The 14,550-nt window shown below is 37.0% G+C and overlaps 1 protein-coding gene across 1 annotated transcript in view; it reads left to right on the forward strand.

The window, feature by feature from the left end:
- The window catches only part of GPC5 (glypican 5), a 723,207-nt gene that overhangs the window by 5,314 nt on the left and 703,343 nt on the right, over positions 1-14,550 (forward strand). Inside the window, 1 exon segment of the mRNA XM_054400650.1 lies at positions 6,451-6,612. Coding sequence (XP_054256625.1) covers positions 6,451-6,612 — 162 coding nt within the window.

Genomic DNA, 14,550 nt, shown 5'->3' on the forward strand with positions numbered 1-14,550 from the left:
AGTGTCAGGATGAAGTATCTGCTCGGATAAAGGATGGTTCTCAGAAACCTGTCCACACTCCTGGTGCAACCTCACCTTCAGTGCTGGATCCCAGAGAATCCCATTTGCCAGTTCCCTGAATAAGCAGGTCTACTCACCTGAAGGTCAAGGTCCATACTCTGCTACCACTTACTTTGTCAAACAGATGCTATCCTTTCACTAACTTCACTTTCCTTCCTTAAGGAGAGACCAATGGTCATAGAAGCCAAAGCACTGTGTGCAATACTTAAAGGGAAAAACTGCTTAGTACAACTAGTCCCAGATGAATTGGAATGAAAATGGTTTACTGGCTTTTTGAAGACACTTGACAATCAGTTAATTGTACGCTCAGACTCCGTACCAGTAATGCAAGAGATAAACATGATACTAAACATCAAAAGTAGTAATAATAAAAATTTCTAAGCACCTTTATTTAATTCCAAAACTTTCAAGTCCCTTTTCCCCACCACGGTTATATGCAATCCCTACACTGGCTGTACAGGCTTCTCTGGGTGCACACCCTTCGTCTGTGAGACATGGGAGCACCGGCTTTGTGCACCCCTGCTGTTTCCAATACTTTACTAATGTGTCCCACAGTGAGGAGGTGCCCTGAGGTGGGGTTTCTACGTCCTGCCTCCACCCTTCCAGCCTGTGTGCAGGCTGCTCTCTGCTTCTCCATGGGGAGGCTGTCTGTCAGGGGTTGAGGTGCCCTGTGAACGTGGTTGGCAGGGACAGAAGACCTCTGATGGCTGCTGCTTCCTCTCTGCTATCATCTTCTCATCACAAATGTTTGTGCTTCTTGCTGAGGACATTCCTCTGTTTTAAAAACCTTTTAAGTCCCCAGTTAATATTGGATTCAGCTAATGATATTCTTCCTATTCAGTATGGTAAGTTTTGGGCAGGTGGTGTTCTGTTGTTTTGGTGTACCTTCCTACTGTTAACAGCTGCTGTTAGTGATGACAGAATGGCTGAGGTGGGAAGGTGCCTAGGAGAGCCCTTTGCCTAAAGCCAAGTCAGCATTAGCAGGTTTCTTGGGACCATGTGCAGTCAGGTTTTGTGAATCTACAAGGATGGGGACTCTGTGACCTTTTGGGGCAACCTGTTTTAGTGTTAGACCATCCTCATGGTGATTAGACTTTTTATTTATTGGTTTATTTTTCTGAAATGGCTGCTTTGCAAAGAGTGGGTGAACAGTGTATCATTAAATTAATAAATAGATTATGGGAAAAACAACAAATGAAATCAGTTTGAACTCACATTAACTTAAGTTTTAACACGTTGCCTGTTCACTAAATTGTGCATTGCTTGTCCTCCTTTATGTAAAATTTGAGGAAAATTGTAGTTTCATGAATTGTGGACCTTGTACTTAAAATAAAAAGCCCTCTAAAAGTTTATTATTTAATTGGTTCACTCCTGTAAAATGTGAATGCTTTTATGTTGTTAGTAAACAAAATGGTGTATGTTAAACTGACGAACACAGGAACATCAGGAAAACATGGCATACTTATTTTTCTCTCTTCATTCTGCACTAGGAGTAGAACTAAGTTAAATGTAATGACCTTATTGTGATAAATGTGTTTTCAAAGGAAGGTGAAAAAGAAGAGAAGTTAGTTTTGATCAGAAAGCTAGAGCCTAAAGTGAATGAGAAGGCTACACAGTTTAATGTTTTACATTTCCAGGGAAGGGGTTTAAGGCAAAAGCATGATATATCTCTGTATATTTAATGTCACTAACTTCAATCAATGCTGGAAGCTAAACAACTACAGCACTTTTCCCTTTTTAATATCAGTGAATTAATCTTCACTATAATAACAACTAAAATAAAGAGTATAGTACTCCTGAAATTCTACAAGGATAGAAGGGGAAAAGAGAAACTTGTTTATGAAGATAAAAGGCTTTCCTGGAACAGGAGAATTGGAGTTTTAAGAAAAAGCAAATACTGTACAGAACTGTAGAACTGCTTGGTTTGCCAATGTGAGACCGATTGACAAACACTGATAGATTGACTTATATGACTGATTCTTTTTGTGCTCTCTGCTGATTTGTTTGAAAGTTAGGAAAGAGAACCCATATGAACAAATAATTACAAAAAATAAATAGAGAATCTTATTTCTAAGAAACAAACATAAATAAAACTTTCCATTTTCAGAAAAAAACCCTAAAGAACATATATATAGGAATAAAGAATACTGTAAATCTGAAATTGGTATGGCATTGAAACAATATGTTGCTCTTCCTCTCTTTTATAGTGTCCATTACATGTGTTTTGTTGACAATAGTAAGTTGGGTTTTTGTTACAAGCAAAAAATAATATCCAGTAACCAAAAAGGGAAAAAAGTCTGTTGTAATGCAGTAATGTGAAAATTGTTACCAGTATAAACATTTTTCTCGTTATGTTTGTCAGAGGTATTGCTGCTGACATACTACAGACTATACCTTGGCTTGTCATGTACTGTGATGTACATTGTGTGATAAACTATTCGAAAACTAAAAAAATAACATTGAGAAAGAGAACTGTATGCCATACCTGTGGACAGACATTTCTGGTGTGATGAGTAAATATTGCTGCAGGCCTATCTACCATTCCTTTAACTAGTTTGCAAGTGGGTAGTATATTATTCCAGTTTGCTGCTTGCTTTTTTAACAGTGCGTTATTTTAATATTCTCATTTACTGTAGCTAATATTTAAATTTATTAGTATTCAATACGACAGCAACTGTATTCAATCATGAGCAAGAGGATGTAAAAGGATTAACAGAAATTTGCAGTGGCTGATTTCCTTAAACAATGTCAACTTAGTCATGTTTTTCATTAAGAGCAATTGCACCTGAAGTGATAGGTGTTTTAGATATACATGCAGTGTAACTCCCCCTGGAAGAGGTAGTATTAATATAACTTTAATTCTTACATTTCTTGATCTGGTGAGTTGAAATTGCACCCCAGAATAAAATTGCCAGACTAGCTCAGTGGAAGCAAATGAAATTATATTTACAAGCACAACTAAAATCTAGAAATATGGAATGCAATTAATATGTACAAAATATACAATATTTACATTCCCTTAAGTAACCTTTTGTCTCTTTCCAGAAACAGTGTTTGCTGAAACCATCACCACTGCCCTGATAAAAAAATGTAACTTTTAAGCAAGTTATAATAAGAGCCCCAGCTGTAGGTTGTAGAAAAAAAAATGAAAATCATGTAATTCATGTAGCTTTGCCTGTTTTAAATCCTAGATTTATGCCTTAAGCATAAACATTTGAAGTAGTTGCTTGGGGTCCCATGAGTCGATCCATTCCCACTGCTGCCCCTTCTCCACTTTTTTACTGAGTTTAAGCTGCACTGCAGCATTTGCCCTCTGCAGAGTGGCCTATACCCAAAGAGCTTTATATCACTTGTATGTGTCATAGTAGTTTTTACATCTGCTTTGTTGTATTTTGGGCTGCAGTTTGAACTATTGCTGGATGTGCTGTTACTTTGAGAGGAAAAGTGGTGGTAAGGGCAGAGGAGCCTTCAGTATTTTAGGGATGGAGTCATGGTGTCTAGAACTGGGGATGTAGGAATGCTGTAGGAGGGTAGGGATGGTTGGCAGTGCAGGGGCCTTGATTTGGGGAGCTAGTACGAATTAGGGGATTGGAGTTGGTGTGGTCAAAGATTAAAATTTGGATTGGTGGGGTAGTGTGAGGCTTGCAGTCGAGGTGGTTTTGCAGCAGCAGAAGCCAGCCCAAAACCAACTGCATCAACCCTCAAGCCCACGGTCAGCCCAGTAGAACAGACCAACACCCCAAATTTGGAAACTGGAAGCAGCAACTGGAAACAGGAAGCCTCTTGTTTTACAATCTGAACTGCAAGCCCCATGATGCTTTGCTCCAGCCAGCACTTCCATTTTAAATCTGGCTTGATGTCATCATGGTTTTGAATACTAATCAACAGATTCAGTTGGCTAAACCCATGACACTGTATGAGGAAAAAGATAGTCTCAGAAGTTCTTTGATTCATAGCTGCATTAGAATAGAATTTTAACTTTCTACTCTGTGTGTGTTCAGTTCCCTGGACTGTGGCTTGTAGGTGTATTAATCACCCAGTGTTAAATTGCTACTGGAAATAATTTCTTAAAGTATTTAGTTAATTTTCACATCCATAGATTATGTTATTACTTTTGCATGCTACCATGAAGACAGTTTCAGATTTTTGCATTCTGTATGGCAGTAGGATTGATTAAAGTATCTACTGTGCCTCCCTTAACATAGTGATACTACTGCTTATGTCACACATTTTTACCATGAGCTGTAAACTGTTCTTGTGAATTTGGAGTTGAATTTTTGTCTTTGTGAATATCGAATGATAGTGATTCCTGAGCACCACTCACTAAAATGAATTAATTGTGCCTGAAAACTTACATGGTATGACCTAAAGTGTAAAACAGAAATAATCCTTTAAAAATTTGGAGAAACTCTGTAGTACTTAATAATGAAGCTTCCACATCTAATTTTGGGTGAAGGGGTCAGGAATTGTGAAGATGGAAACCACCGATGACATAAGTAAATGTTCTACAAATCTGAGAAAATTTATTTATTTGTTGTGGGAATCAGTTTACTTCTGTGTAGTTTCATAGAGAAAAGTGTTCATGCGGGACTTGGGGAAATTCCCCCCCTTTATTTATTACTGGGCCATCTTGTATACCTATTTAATTCTGGACTTGTGCTTTTCTAAGTATGATTTCTAAAGAATCTGCTAGAATTTTGTTCTGCCTTTCTAAATATGATACATTGGGTTCCTGCTTCATCATTGGGATCGCTGTATGTAAATAATATTTTTCCGCACTGTGTAGCTGAAGTGAAGTTCTGGGGCCACGAATCCCTTTGTTAAGGTTACTTCAACCACCGTATGGATAAAGGGACATAAGTCTGATATAATGAATTTAAACATTTTGCCATTTTTCCAGAATGCTCCAGTCCAGCCCTCAGCAGCTTAACTTTTCTTTCTTAACATTCTGGTGTCAATTATTTAAAACACTAATTTATGTAAGATAACTAACGGAACATTGAGTGTGCAAAATGTGTAAGACGTCCCTTTCCCTCTAAATGTATTCATGCTGCCTTAGAATAATCTATCAGAGAAAAATAGGGAAAAAATTTAAAAGGACTGTTATTCTTGTAGGTTTAGTGGTAGGAAAATAAGAGATTTCAGTACACAGAGGCAAGGGCAACGTATATTTAAATTTTGACTAAATTCTTGCTTTTTTCTTCCTAACTTGATTTTCCCTTTCTGCCTATTTTGATATATACACACACCTGCAGAATTAGAATTTAGTCCACAGAGCAGATTAAAAAAGGTTGCTCACTATGTTTGCTAGAAATCTTTTGATATCTGTCAGCGAAACAGCTTAATTGAGAATAGAATTTGGATTTGACTGTTAAATTCTGGATCAATATAGTTTAAATTCTCACATCTTTCTTTCATGAAATGTTTCCTCATTTTAGAAAACATCATTTAGATATCATGTAAAAAACGTTTTTAAATACCACATAAACAAAGAAGGCAAATGAGGTATTTTTATGCACCAGTTATAAAAAAGATGAAGCACATAGCTGTTACTACAGTACTAAATGCCCCCTTGAATTTCAGCATGCCCAAAATTTGGAAAGGTTTTACTTTCTAGGAGTTTTCTGACCTGATAGTAAAGTAGTGAATCGACATGACAGATACATGAGAATCATAGAATGCTTTGGGTTGGAAGGGACCTTTAAAGGTCATCTTGTCCACCCCACCTGCAATGAGCAAGGACAAGAGGAAACACTGTTACAGAAATCAAGTTATGCCGGAGAAGATTTAGGTTAGTCATTAGGAAAAACTTTTCTACCTAAAGGGTCATCAAAGACTGGGAACAACCTTCTCAGAGAATTGGTTGAATCACCATTCCTGGATGTATTTAAAAGCTGTCTAGATATGGTGTCGCTCAAGGATATGCTGTCGTAGTGGCCCTGGTGTAATTAAATTAAGCTGCACTTGGTGATCTCAAAGGTTTTTTCTAACCATAGTGATTCTGTGGCAGCTTCAACTAGATCAGGTTGCTCTGAATTCCATTCAGCTTGACCTTGAATCTTTCCAGGAATGGTGCATCTACCAGCTGTGCAACAAGGTACAATGCATATTCAATGTATTTTATAACCTTAGTTAGCAGTATTCACAGCTACATTAAGATCACAGTGTCAGGGAACCTTTATTATATATCATTATTTAACTGTAATACATGTACTCTTCCCATAGAATTTTCATTGGTATTTCCTTCTATTTTTTGTTTAACAAGACCAGATGTTTTTAAAACTTTCAGTAGTTCTCTTATGTGTCCATACCTATGTTAGAAAAAAAAAGGTATTTTTCCATAATATATTTCCATTTTGGAGTAATGAGTGTAATAATCTCTTTCTCTAGGGGTTGATCTCCAGGTTTGTACTTCTAAAAGTTCAACGTGCTGTACCAAAAAGATTGAACAAAGATATCAGACTGCAGCAAAGCAAGATATACAGCAAGTGCTTCAAACCTCAAGTGTTACATTAATTTTTTTAATATCTCATAATGCAGCTGCTTTTCAAGGTAAAGCTTTCTGCTCTGTGTTTCCAAACTTTGTTTCATGCTTTTCTTGATTTTCGTATTTAATTAGTTTGTGTGTAATAAAAGTTATCTGTTAAATTTTAGTTTCTCCCTGTGCTTTAATACTAGCAAAGAAGTGGTATTAAATCATTTAGGTGATTAGAAACTGCATTGCTTTTGGACTTTGTGACTTAAAAAATTATATTTGAGTAAGAAACCATTTTAGTGCAATGCTTTGATTTGAATTGTAAACCAGAAACTTGGCGTTACTCTTGAGCTTCTGTAATTTGGATGATACTGAAATGCAAAATTACTGTCTGGAGTGCTACAAATCAGATATTTTTTTATTCCAATGTTTCCACCCACCATGTTCTTTTTATTGTTCTAGGAGAAATACTTGGGTAATTTGTATTTAAGGTTAATTTTTGGGAACTATTTTTGTAAGCTTTTGAGTTTCTAAAAAAATATTCTGAGTTTCTAAAAATAATAATAAAAAAACTGGAAGGTTGAGTGACAGTTGTTCCAATGCACAACAGAAAGCTATCTGATAATTAATAGTTATTTGAGCTGCTGGTGCATTGCATTTTAACATTTACCCTGCATACTGTTAAATTTTCTCTGAATTAATAATGCTTAAGTTAATGCAGAAATGGTTAGGAGGTGGGACGTTGTGAGACATAGTGGTGATATGAGATAGTATGTGATAGAAAGTGATACACATTTCACGTTTGTTGAGAACAATGTCTACTGATGTGTGCTTACGGCCGTAAGGACCACTCTATTGAACAGAGGAAGACAGTAACTTTGTACAGGCTTGGAAAATTGTCTTTCTGGTGAATTTCTTGTTTTTCACTTGTGAAACTATAATGATTAGCAGAATAAACCCAACTGCCTAGGGTCATAAAATCAACAGCAAAGTTGGCTCTGGGGTTCTAAAGACTTCATTCTTTGATATTTAGGCTATTGCTAGAAACAAGTTGCAGTAATTCGCTACCTTCTGGGAATGTTGCCATTAATCCTGCCTAACACAGCTGTCAACGGATACCATGATCAGGAGATCATGAGTAAAATGTGCAAAGAAATCTCTCCCTCCCTCTCTTCTTCATTTATTCTAACTTCTGTATATTAACTCTCTTTTTTGCACCCTAATGGTATAATATGTTGCATTGCTTTACTGACCTAGGGCTGTAGACTCTGTAGAGCTCCGTAACCAATTGTGCTTTTGTTAAGGGAGGGCTGCACTCTATGCCTTGGTGTTTTAACACCTCCTGTCCCCCACCTCTAGACAACACACAAAAATCCCTTTAGATATGTAGATAACATACTTGTGCAGTGCCAAGATTTCTCAATCTTCACAAGAATGAGATTTAAGTGACATTTAAAGGAAATTAAATCAGGACCCAGAAACTACATTTCTGTTGCTTTTATGTCCTCTGGGGCTCAGTCAGTGGGGTGTTTTCAGTGTTCAGTCAGTGGGGTGTGTGCAGTGTACATCTGCCCTGTAGGTGAGTTCTGCCTGAAAGAAAGGGATACACACATGCCTTTGAGGAGAAATGGTTGTGCTTCTCTTGGGTACAATCTGAGCAGTTAATCAGAGCGTGGGTTCTAGACCCTTCTCAGCTTGTCAAGATTCAAGTTGTACCTCCTGCCAGTCCACGAGGATGTCCTAAATACCAATTCAGATGCCAATGAGGGATATACACACTTTTCACTCAGTAGTTCTGTTTTACAGTGTAGAAAATAATTCAAGAAGCACTGTCAGAAAGAAAGAAGCCTGCCCTTGTATCCTGGTAATGGTAAGTCCTTGCAGAGGGATGGTTTCAGGACTGCTTGAGATTTTTATTTTTTTCCCCTGTGGTGAAACATGTGAGCAGTTCTTGTTGCAGGAACACAGGCCATCCTTCCCATATGTGTAGCCTAACATTAATTACTACTCCTACTGTCTTTCTCTCATCATTTGCTTTTAAACAACTATTTTTCAAAGCATATGCTTCTATAGCATAAATAATTTATGCACCTTTTACACTTCATATCTTTCGGAAGTGCATACTTTTGCCTTTAATTTCCTTTTATGTAAAAAAAAAAAAACAAGACAATATTTTGTGGATTATGGTATTGTTTAAATTTCAAATCCTATTTAACCCTGAAGTAGTTACTTGTAGAAAAACATGCTGTTTAATATACCGTAGTGTTTAAAGAATTGCTACCATTGCTAACTAAAGTTCAAGCTAAATGATTGTATAACCAGAAACCATAATAAGATGCTGCTGATATTTTTTGCATGTCAAACTCTAGGAGCATAATAAGACATCACACCTGGTCTGAATTCAGCTCTGACTTTGCTTTGAACCAGCAGTTTGGACAGGGATCTGCTGAAGATGTTTTCCAGTCTGAATTACTGTATGACATCTCAACATTTACCACCAATTCTTTAGGCCTTCCTTTTATGTTTAGCCTAGACTTGTCTGTGCATCTAGGAGTGCAATTACCTCTTCTGCTGTTTTGACACCTGGACAGGCATCTTGACAATTGCACAGAAAACATGAAGGGGATTGTTGGGGTGTGTACAGAGAGGAGCAGGTGTCGTGGACTTTGCCATTGTTGTTACATACCTCTTTTAGAAGTCTGTTGAGGTTGGCTGTCATGGCCTAAAGGAGTTGGAATGCATCTAGATAGGACAAGTAGTTAGTTTTCTCTCTAATTCTTACATATTCAGTGGATGTAGGCAGGCAGTTAAAAATAAGTAAACTGTAGCTGCCTCTGGATGTCTTCAGAATTGTGTTTTCTTTCTGTATTAAAGTCTAGAGATCTTGAGTATGTCAGGATGATGAAGCACTTTAGAATGACTGTTTGTGAAATGAGGCATCTGTCTATTAATTTTGTGTATCTTTATATTGTTCTATATTGTGTTATGTGTTGCCTGTTGACAGTAACTCTCTGCTAATGATCTTCAGATGTTGCAAAAAATCAGTGTCTCTTAGGACATGTCAAACTACATGGTACAAATGGCATCACTTGTGTAGTATTCTCTAGCAAGTACTACTACAGTTTTCTCCTGTGTATATTTTCTTTTTCACTGTGGATCTTGTTTCTTTTTAATACCTTTGAGGAGTGGTAAGGAACAGAAGAATAAGTGAGAGTGAAGTCAAAAAGATACTAGTGTCGTAGGTGGGAGATACATTATGGAGAGCAAGAAAGGATTTTTTCTCCTGGGAAGGGTGGCTGGAGAGAACATAAGCTGTATGATAATCACATTTCAAGACAGGTGATAGGATAACATTCTTGTATATCTTTGCATTTTGATATATATTAATAATAACAGAAAAAATTGTGAATTTTCTACAGGGATTGCCACAACATACCTATTCTAGTGATAATCATAAAAAGAAATGCTTTTTTAACCTTTATTTTACATGCTGGAGATCGATCTATCTATCTATCTATCTACACAGAGACATACATACTCCTTTTGCACAGTTCTTAGATGTTATGCAAAATTCATACTAACCCTTGTCTGTACCTACAAACAAAAGAGAAACAAGTGCCACCAGGGTCAACCTTTGTATAGTCATAAAGCAGTGCCCATTTTTGTGTAGGGATATAAAAATTCCTAAATTTTGTAGCAATTTGGGGAGGAATTAATAGTCATCTAAGAATATGGTTACTGAGAGTGGGATGGAGCTCTGTGTAACAGAATAGCAGATCTTGTGTCACATCACTCTTTTTCCACACTGAGAGCTCATAACTCATAAAAAAGTGGCAATGTGTGACACAGGTCCTGCACTGTCCTGTGCAGAGTCCTGCTCTACACTTCGGTCACAACAACCCCATGAAATGCAACAGGCTTGAGGAAGAGCGGCTTGAAAGTTGCTTGGCAGAGTGGGATGTGGGAGTACTGATCTGAATGTGAGCCTGCAGTGTGCTCAGGTGGGCAAGAAGGCTAACACAGTCCTGGCTTGTATCAGAACTAATGTGGCCAGCAGGACCAGGAAACTATCTTAACTGTTAACGATGCTTGGCACTGGTGAAGCTGAAGCCATGCCTTGAGTACTGTGTTCACTTTCGGGCCCCTCACTACAAGAAGGACATTGAGGTGCTGGAGTGTGTCCAGAAAAGGGCGATGAGGTTGGTGAGGGATCTTGAACATGAGTTCTGTAAGGAGTGGCTCAGTGAGGTGGTGGAGGAGGTTAAGGGAAAGATCTCATTGCTCTTTACAACCACCTGAAAGGAGGTTTTGACAAGCTGGGGTCCAACCTCTTGTTCCACCTATCAAGTTATAGGATGAAAGGAAGTGGCCTTGAGTTACACCAGGGGAGGTTTAGATTAGATATTAGGAAATATTTGTTCATCTAAAAGGTCATCAGGTATTGGAATGATCTGCCCAAAGAAGTTGGTGGAGTCATCATCCCTGGAGGTGTTTAAAAGATCTTTGGATGAAGTGCTTAGGGACATGGTCTAACAGTTGTCTTCAGGGAGATGTTAGGTTATAGAATCATTCAGGCTGGAAAAGACCATTGAAATCATCAGGTCCAACCACTAACACTACTCTACCAAGTTCACCACTAAACTGTATTGCTAAATGCCACATCTAAATGACCTTTAAACACATTCTGGGATGGAGACTCAACCACCTTCCTGGGCAGCCTGTTCCAATGCTTGACTATTCTTTCAGTGATTTTTTTTTTTCCTAATATCTAGCTTAAACCTACCCTGGTGCAGCTTGGAGCCATTCCCTCTTGTTCTATCACTAATTAGCTGTGAGGTGAGATCAGCACCTACCTCTCTATATTCTCCTTTCAGGTAGTTGTAGAGGGTGATAAGGTCTCCCTTCAGCCTCCTTCCTCAAACTAAACAATCCCAGTTCCCTCAGCCACTCTTCAGAATACTTATTCTCTAGACCCTGGACCAGCTCTTTTTTGCTTTTTATGGTTGGACTTGATGATCTTAAGGTCTTTTCCAATGAGGCAATGATATGATAGAACAAGATAATAGCTTGTCTGGTTGAGTAGGAAATTTAATAATTGGATTGTAGATCCTGAAAACAAATGGTTTTTCCTTTGTGCTACAGTATTTGGCAACTCTAGTACCATAAAAATGATTTAAAAGTATGGAACCGAATCACTTATATATGTGGCAACTTGTCACTGAAACAGTGGTCTTGGGAAGTGTATCTCTGTAAGAAAGAGGTAATGAACTATATTCTTTACTATAGCAATTCCTGACACTTTTCCTATTGTGCAGAAAAACTCTAATGCATTTGTGATACAAGTTTTGGAGTGTATTGAATCAGGTTTTCCTGATGAAGTTTCACGTTCTTCTGTGAAATTAACGCTACACAATAGGTCAAGATACATTTTATCCTGAATCAGAATTAAGTGATGTCAGATTGTTACATTGTATTGTTTGTGGTCACAGTACAATTACTACACTTAAATATGATAAAGTTGCAGTGAGTAGCTAAATAAATGGTGTGAACTAGAAAATGTGTTGAAATCTTGCATTTTGTCTGGTTGCACGGTAAACCACAGAAATAATGGAATATCTGTTCATCCTTGTAAAATTAAATGTCCTGGCACTGATTGAATTGTTTTTATTTTCCAAGGAATTATTTGAAAATGAGAAAACTTTCAGCAAGAGCTACTTTATCTCATTTTCAATGATACACTGCCCTCTGGACCATTTGCAATGCCAAAAACTACTTTGAAGTTCCAACATTTTCTTCTTTCTCAGCTCTGTAATATTTTGTATTTTAAATGTGATTATGAATAAGGTAGAATCCAAGTACTTGTGAATCCCTAATTCTATTCATTAAATGACAGATTCTATTAAAAGTTAAAAAAAATGGACATGCTAATAGGCTTGGTTGTCACTCTGTTGTTATACTGAGGGATGAGTGTCTCAAAAAGGAGATACCACAAGTACGCTCCTCATTCTCTTGTTGTTCTGCAAGCCTTCCCCACAGCTAAGATCGTGTGTTTCTCTATGGGCTGAGCAAGTAGGGAATTTTAATAACACAGGAATACTATTATACCAAATGGTTAGTCTAAGTAGTTAAATGAACCTTATTAACCTCAGAAATAATCTGTTCAGATGGCATTTTTATTGTTTTGTAATACAAAAGCAGGACAAACATAAGTTAATATAACTTAGAATTGGACTTGGACTGTCTGTATCTACATTAAACACAGCATGCAGGGGCTGTTGTGAGTGAAGAGATCTGGAGATTAGATTAGTACTTAAAAATTCCTTTTTAATCTTGAGGTTTATTTCTGTGTTGCAAGCAAGTCTTTTATGATTCTGAAGGCATATACTATCTCATTGTTATCTTTTAGATACTTATCTGCATGCCTGTATGCTGTGCTATGCGAATAACTGAGGTTTATATACACAGGGTTTTAATGGACTTCTGCAATAACAGTTTTCATCACACCATTCTTTCCCTAAATTGTACTTTTTTACTATGTATCTTGTGTTCATTGATTCTTGCATCAGTCTATGTTTATTTACCATCACTAACTTATTTGTCCTATTTCTCGATAATTAATACTTGAGATCCAGTTAAGCTGACACAGGTACACTGTTCAGACTCACATTTCCTATTTTTTCATAGTTGTATTTTTATTATTACCTAGCTAACTGCTATTTTGGTCTACATATGTGTAACACTGTGATCAGTGTAGACAAGCTGGTTTACAATTTTATATTTTATGTAGTGATCATACATGAGAAAAAAACCTGTGAAGTATAATTTTAAAGCACTTGGGAGCAGTGGCTATAAAAAGTTTGTATTTTCACAGAATTGTGGATGCCTGCATCCTGCTTATTCTGAGAATTTTGAGAAGCTGGTTGCTGGAAAAATGTAGGAGTTTGAAAGAAGACTGAACTCCCAACAGAAGAAGGCAGCATAAACCTGGTGGTTTTGAATGGATGTTTAGTGTTGTTGCAAAGATGGAATCTTCTGTAGCCTTTTAGATTTCCAAGATTTTCGAGTACATGTGGAAAAGTTTTCACTTAGTATTTTTATTCTGTTAATAAAATGAAAGAAAAATTAACAAGTCAAGTCTTCTTGAAAGATAGAACTCAAAATAACCTCTACAAGTTGGAGACAAGGTCTGAAAAACATATTGTTCAGTAGGAATAAATGCAAAGTGCTAGGTTTAATTGGGGAGAAACAGTGGAAGACGTAGCACGGTGGGAAATAACTTGCAATGGATCTGTTCTCTAGGAAAAGTTTTGGGACAAAAGTCAGCAGTTTAATACTGTTGTGAGACAGGTAACTGTAATAAGCTTCTTCCATGGAAAGGCAGTAAATATTTGTGAACTGGAACTCTTTTTTCTTTTGCAGTGGTAACCTGGAGAGCCATGTTCAGTTTTTGGGTAGCTTACCTGAAGAAAGGAATAGACCAATTGGAATAAAGAGAGCAAAATTATCTAAATGTATGAAATCTAAATGTAACTTTAAAAAATGGACCACTCTAGCTCCTTAAAAGTGAGATACCTAGGGAAGAATGACACTATTTAAAAAATGAAATAGTTGACAACTACATAGCAGAAAGTTATCTGTACTCTGTCCATAGTAGATAAAAAACAACGGTTTCACACTGTGGCAAAGAAAATGTGGGCTCAGTAAGAGGAAATAATTTCCAATAACAACATTAAAATGTTTCTGATTAAACTTTTAGAGGGTTTATGTGTTCACAGATCTCAGAAACAAAATGGACAAGACAGCAGCTTCTGTGAATTATGTTGTAGATATGACCAATTCTGTTTTAGGGGCTAGGAGTTAGACTAGACTGCTCAACAGATTTTTCTCAATGTTACAACAGGTTTAAATTGTGATTATAAAATGAAAGATTAAAGGAATGGTATGTTTTAACTAGTTTCAAAATTAATCTGTTGGTGCTATGCTCTAATAAAGCAGGGTTTGTTCATTAACTTACC

The sequence above is a fragment of the Indicator indicator genome, chromosome 1 (assembly GCF_027791375.1).
Source record: "Indicator indicator isolate 239-I01 chromosome 1, UM_Iind_1.1, whole genome shotgun sequence".
Taxonomy (NCBI): Eukaryota; Metazoa; Chordata; class Aves; order Piciformes; family Indicatoridae; genus Indicator; species Indicator indicator.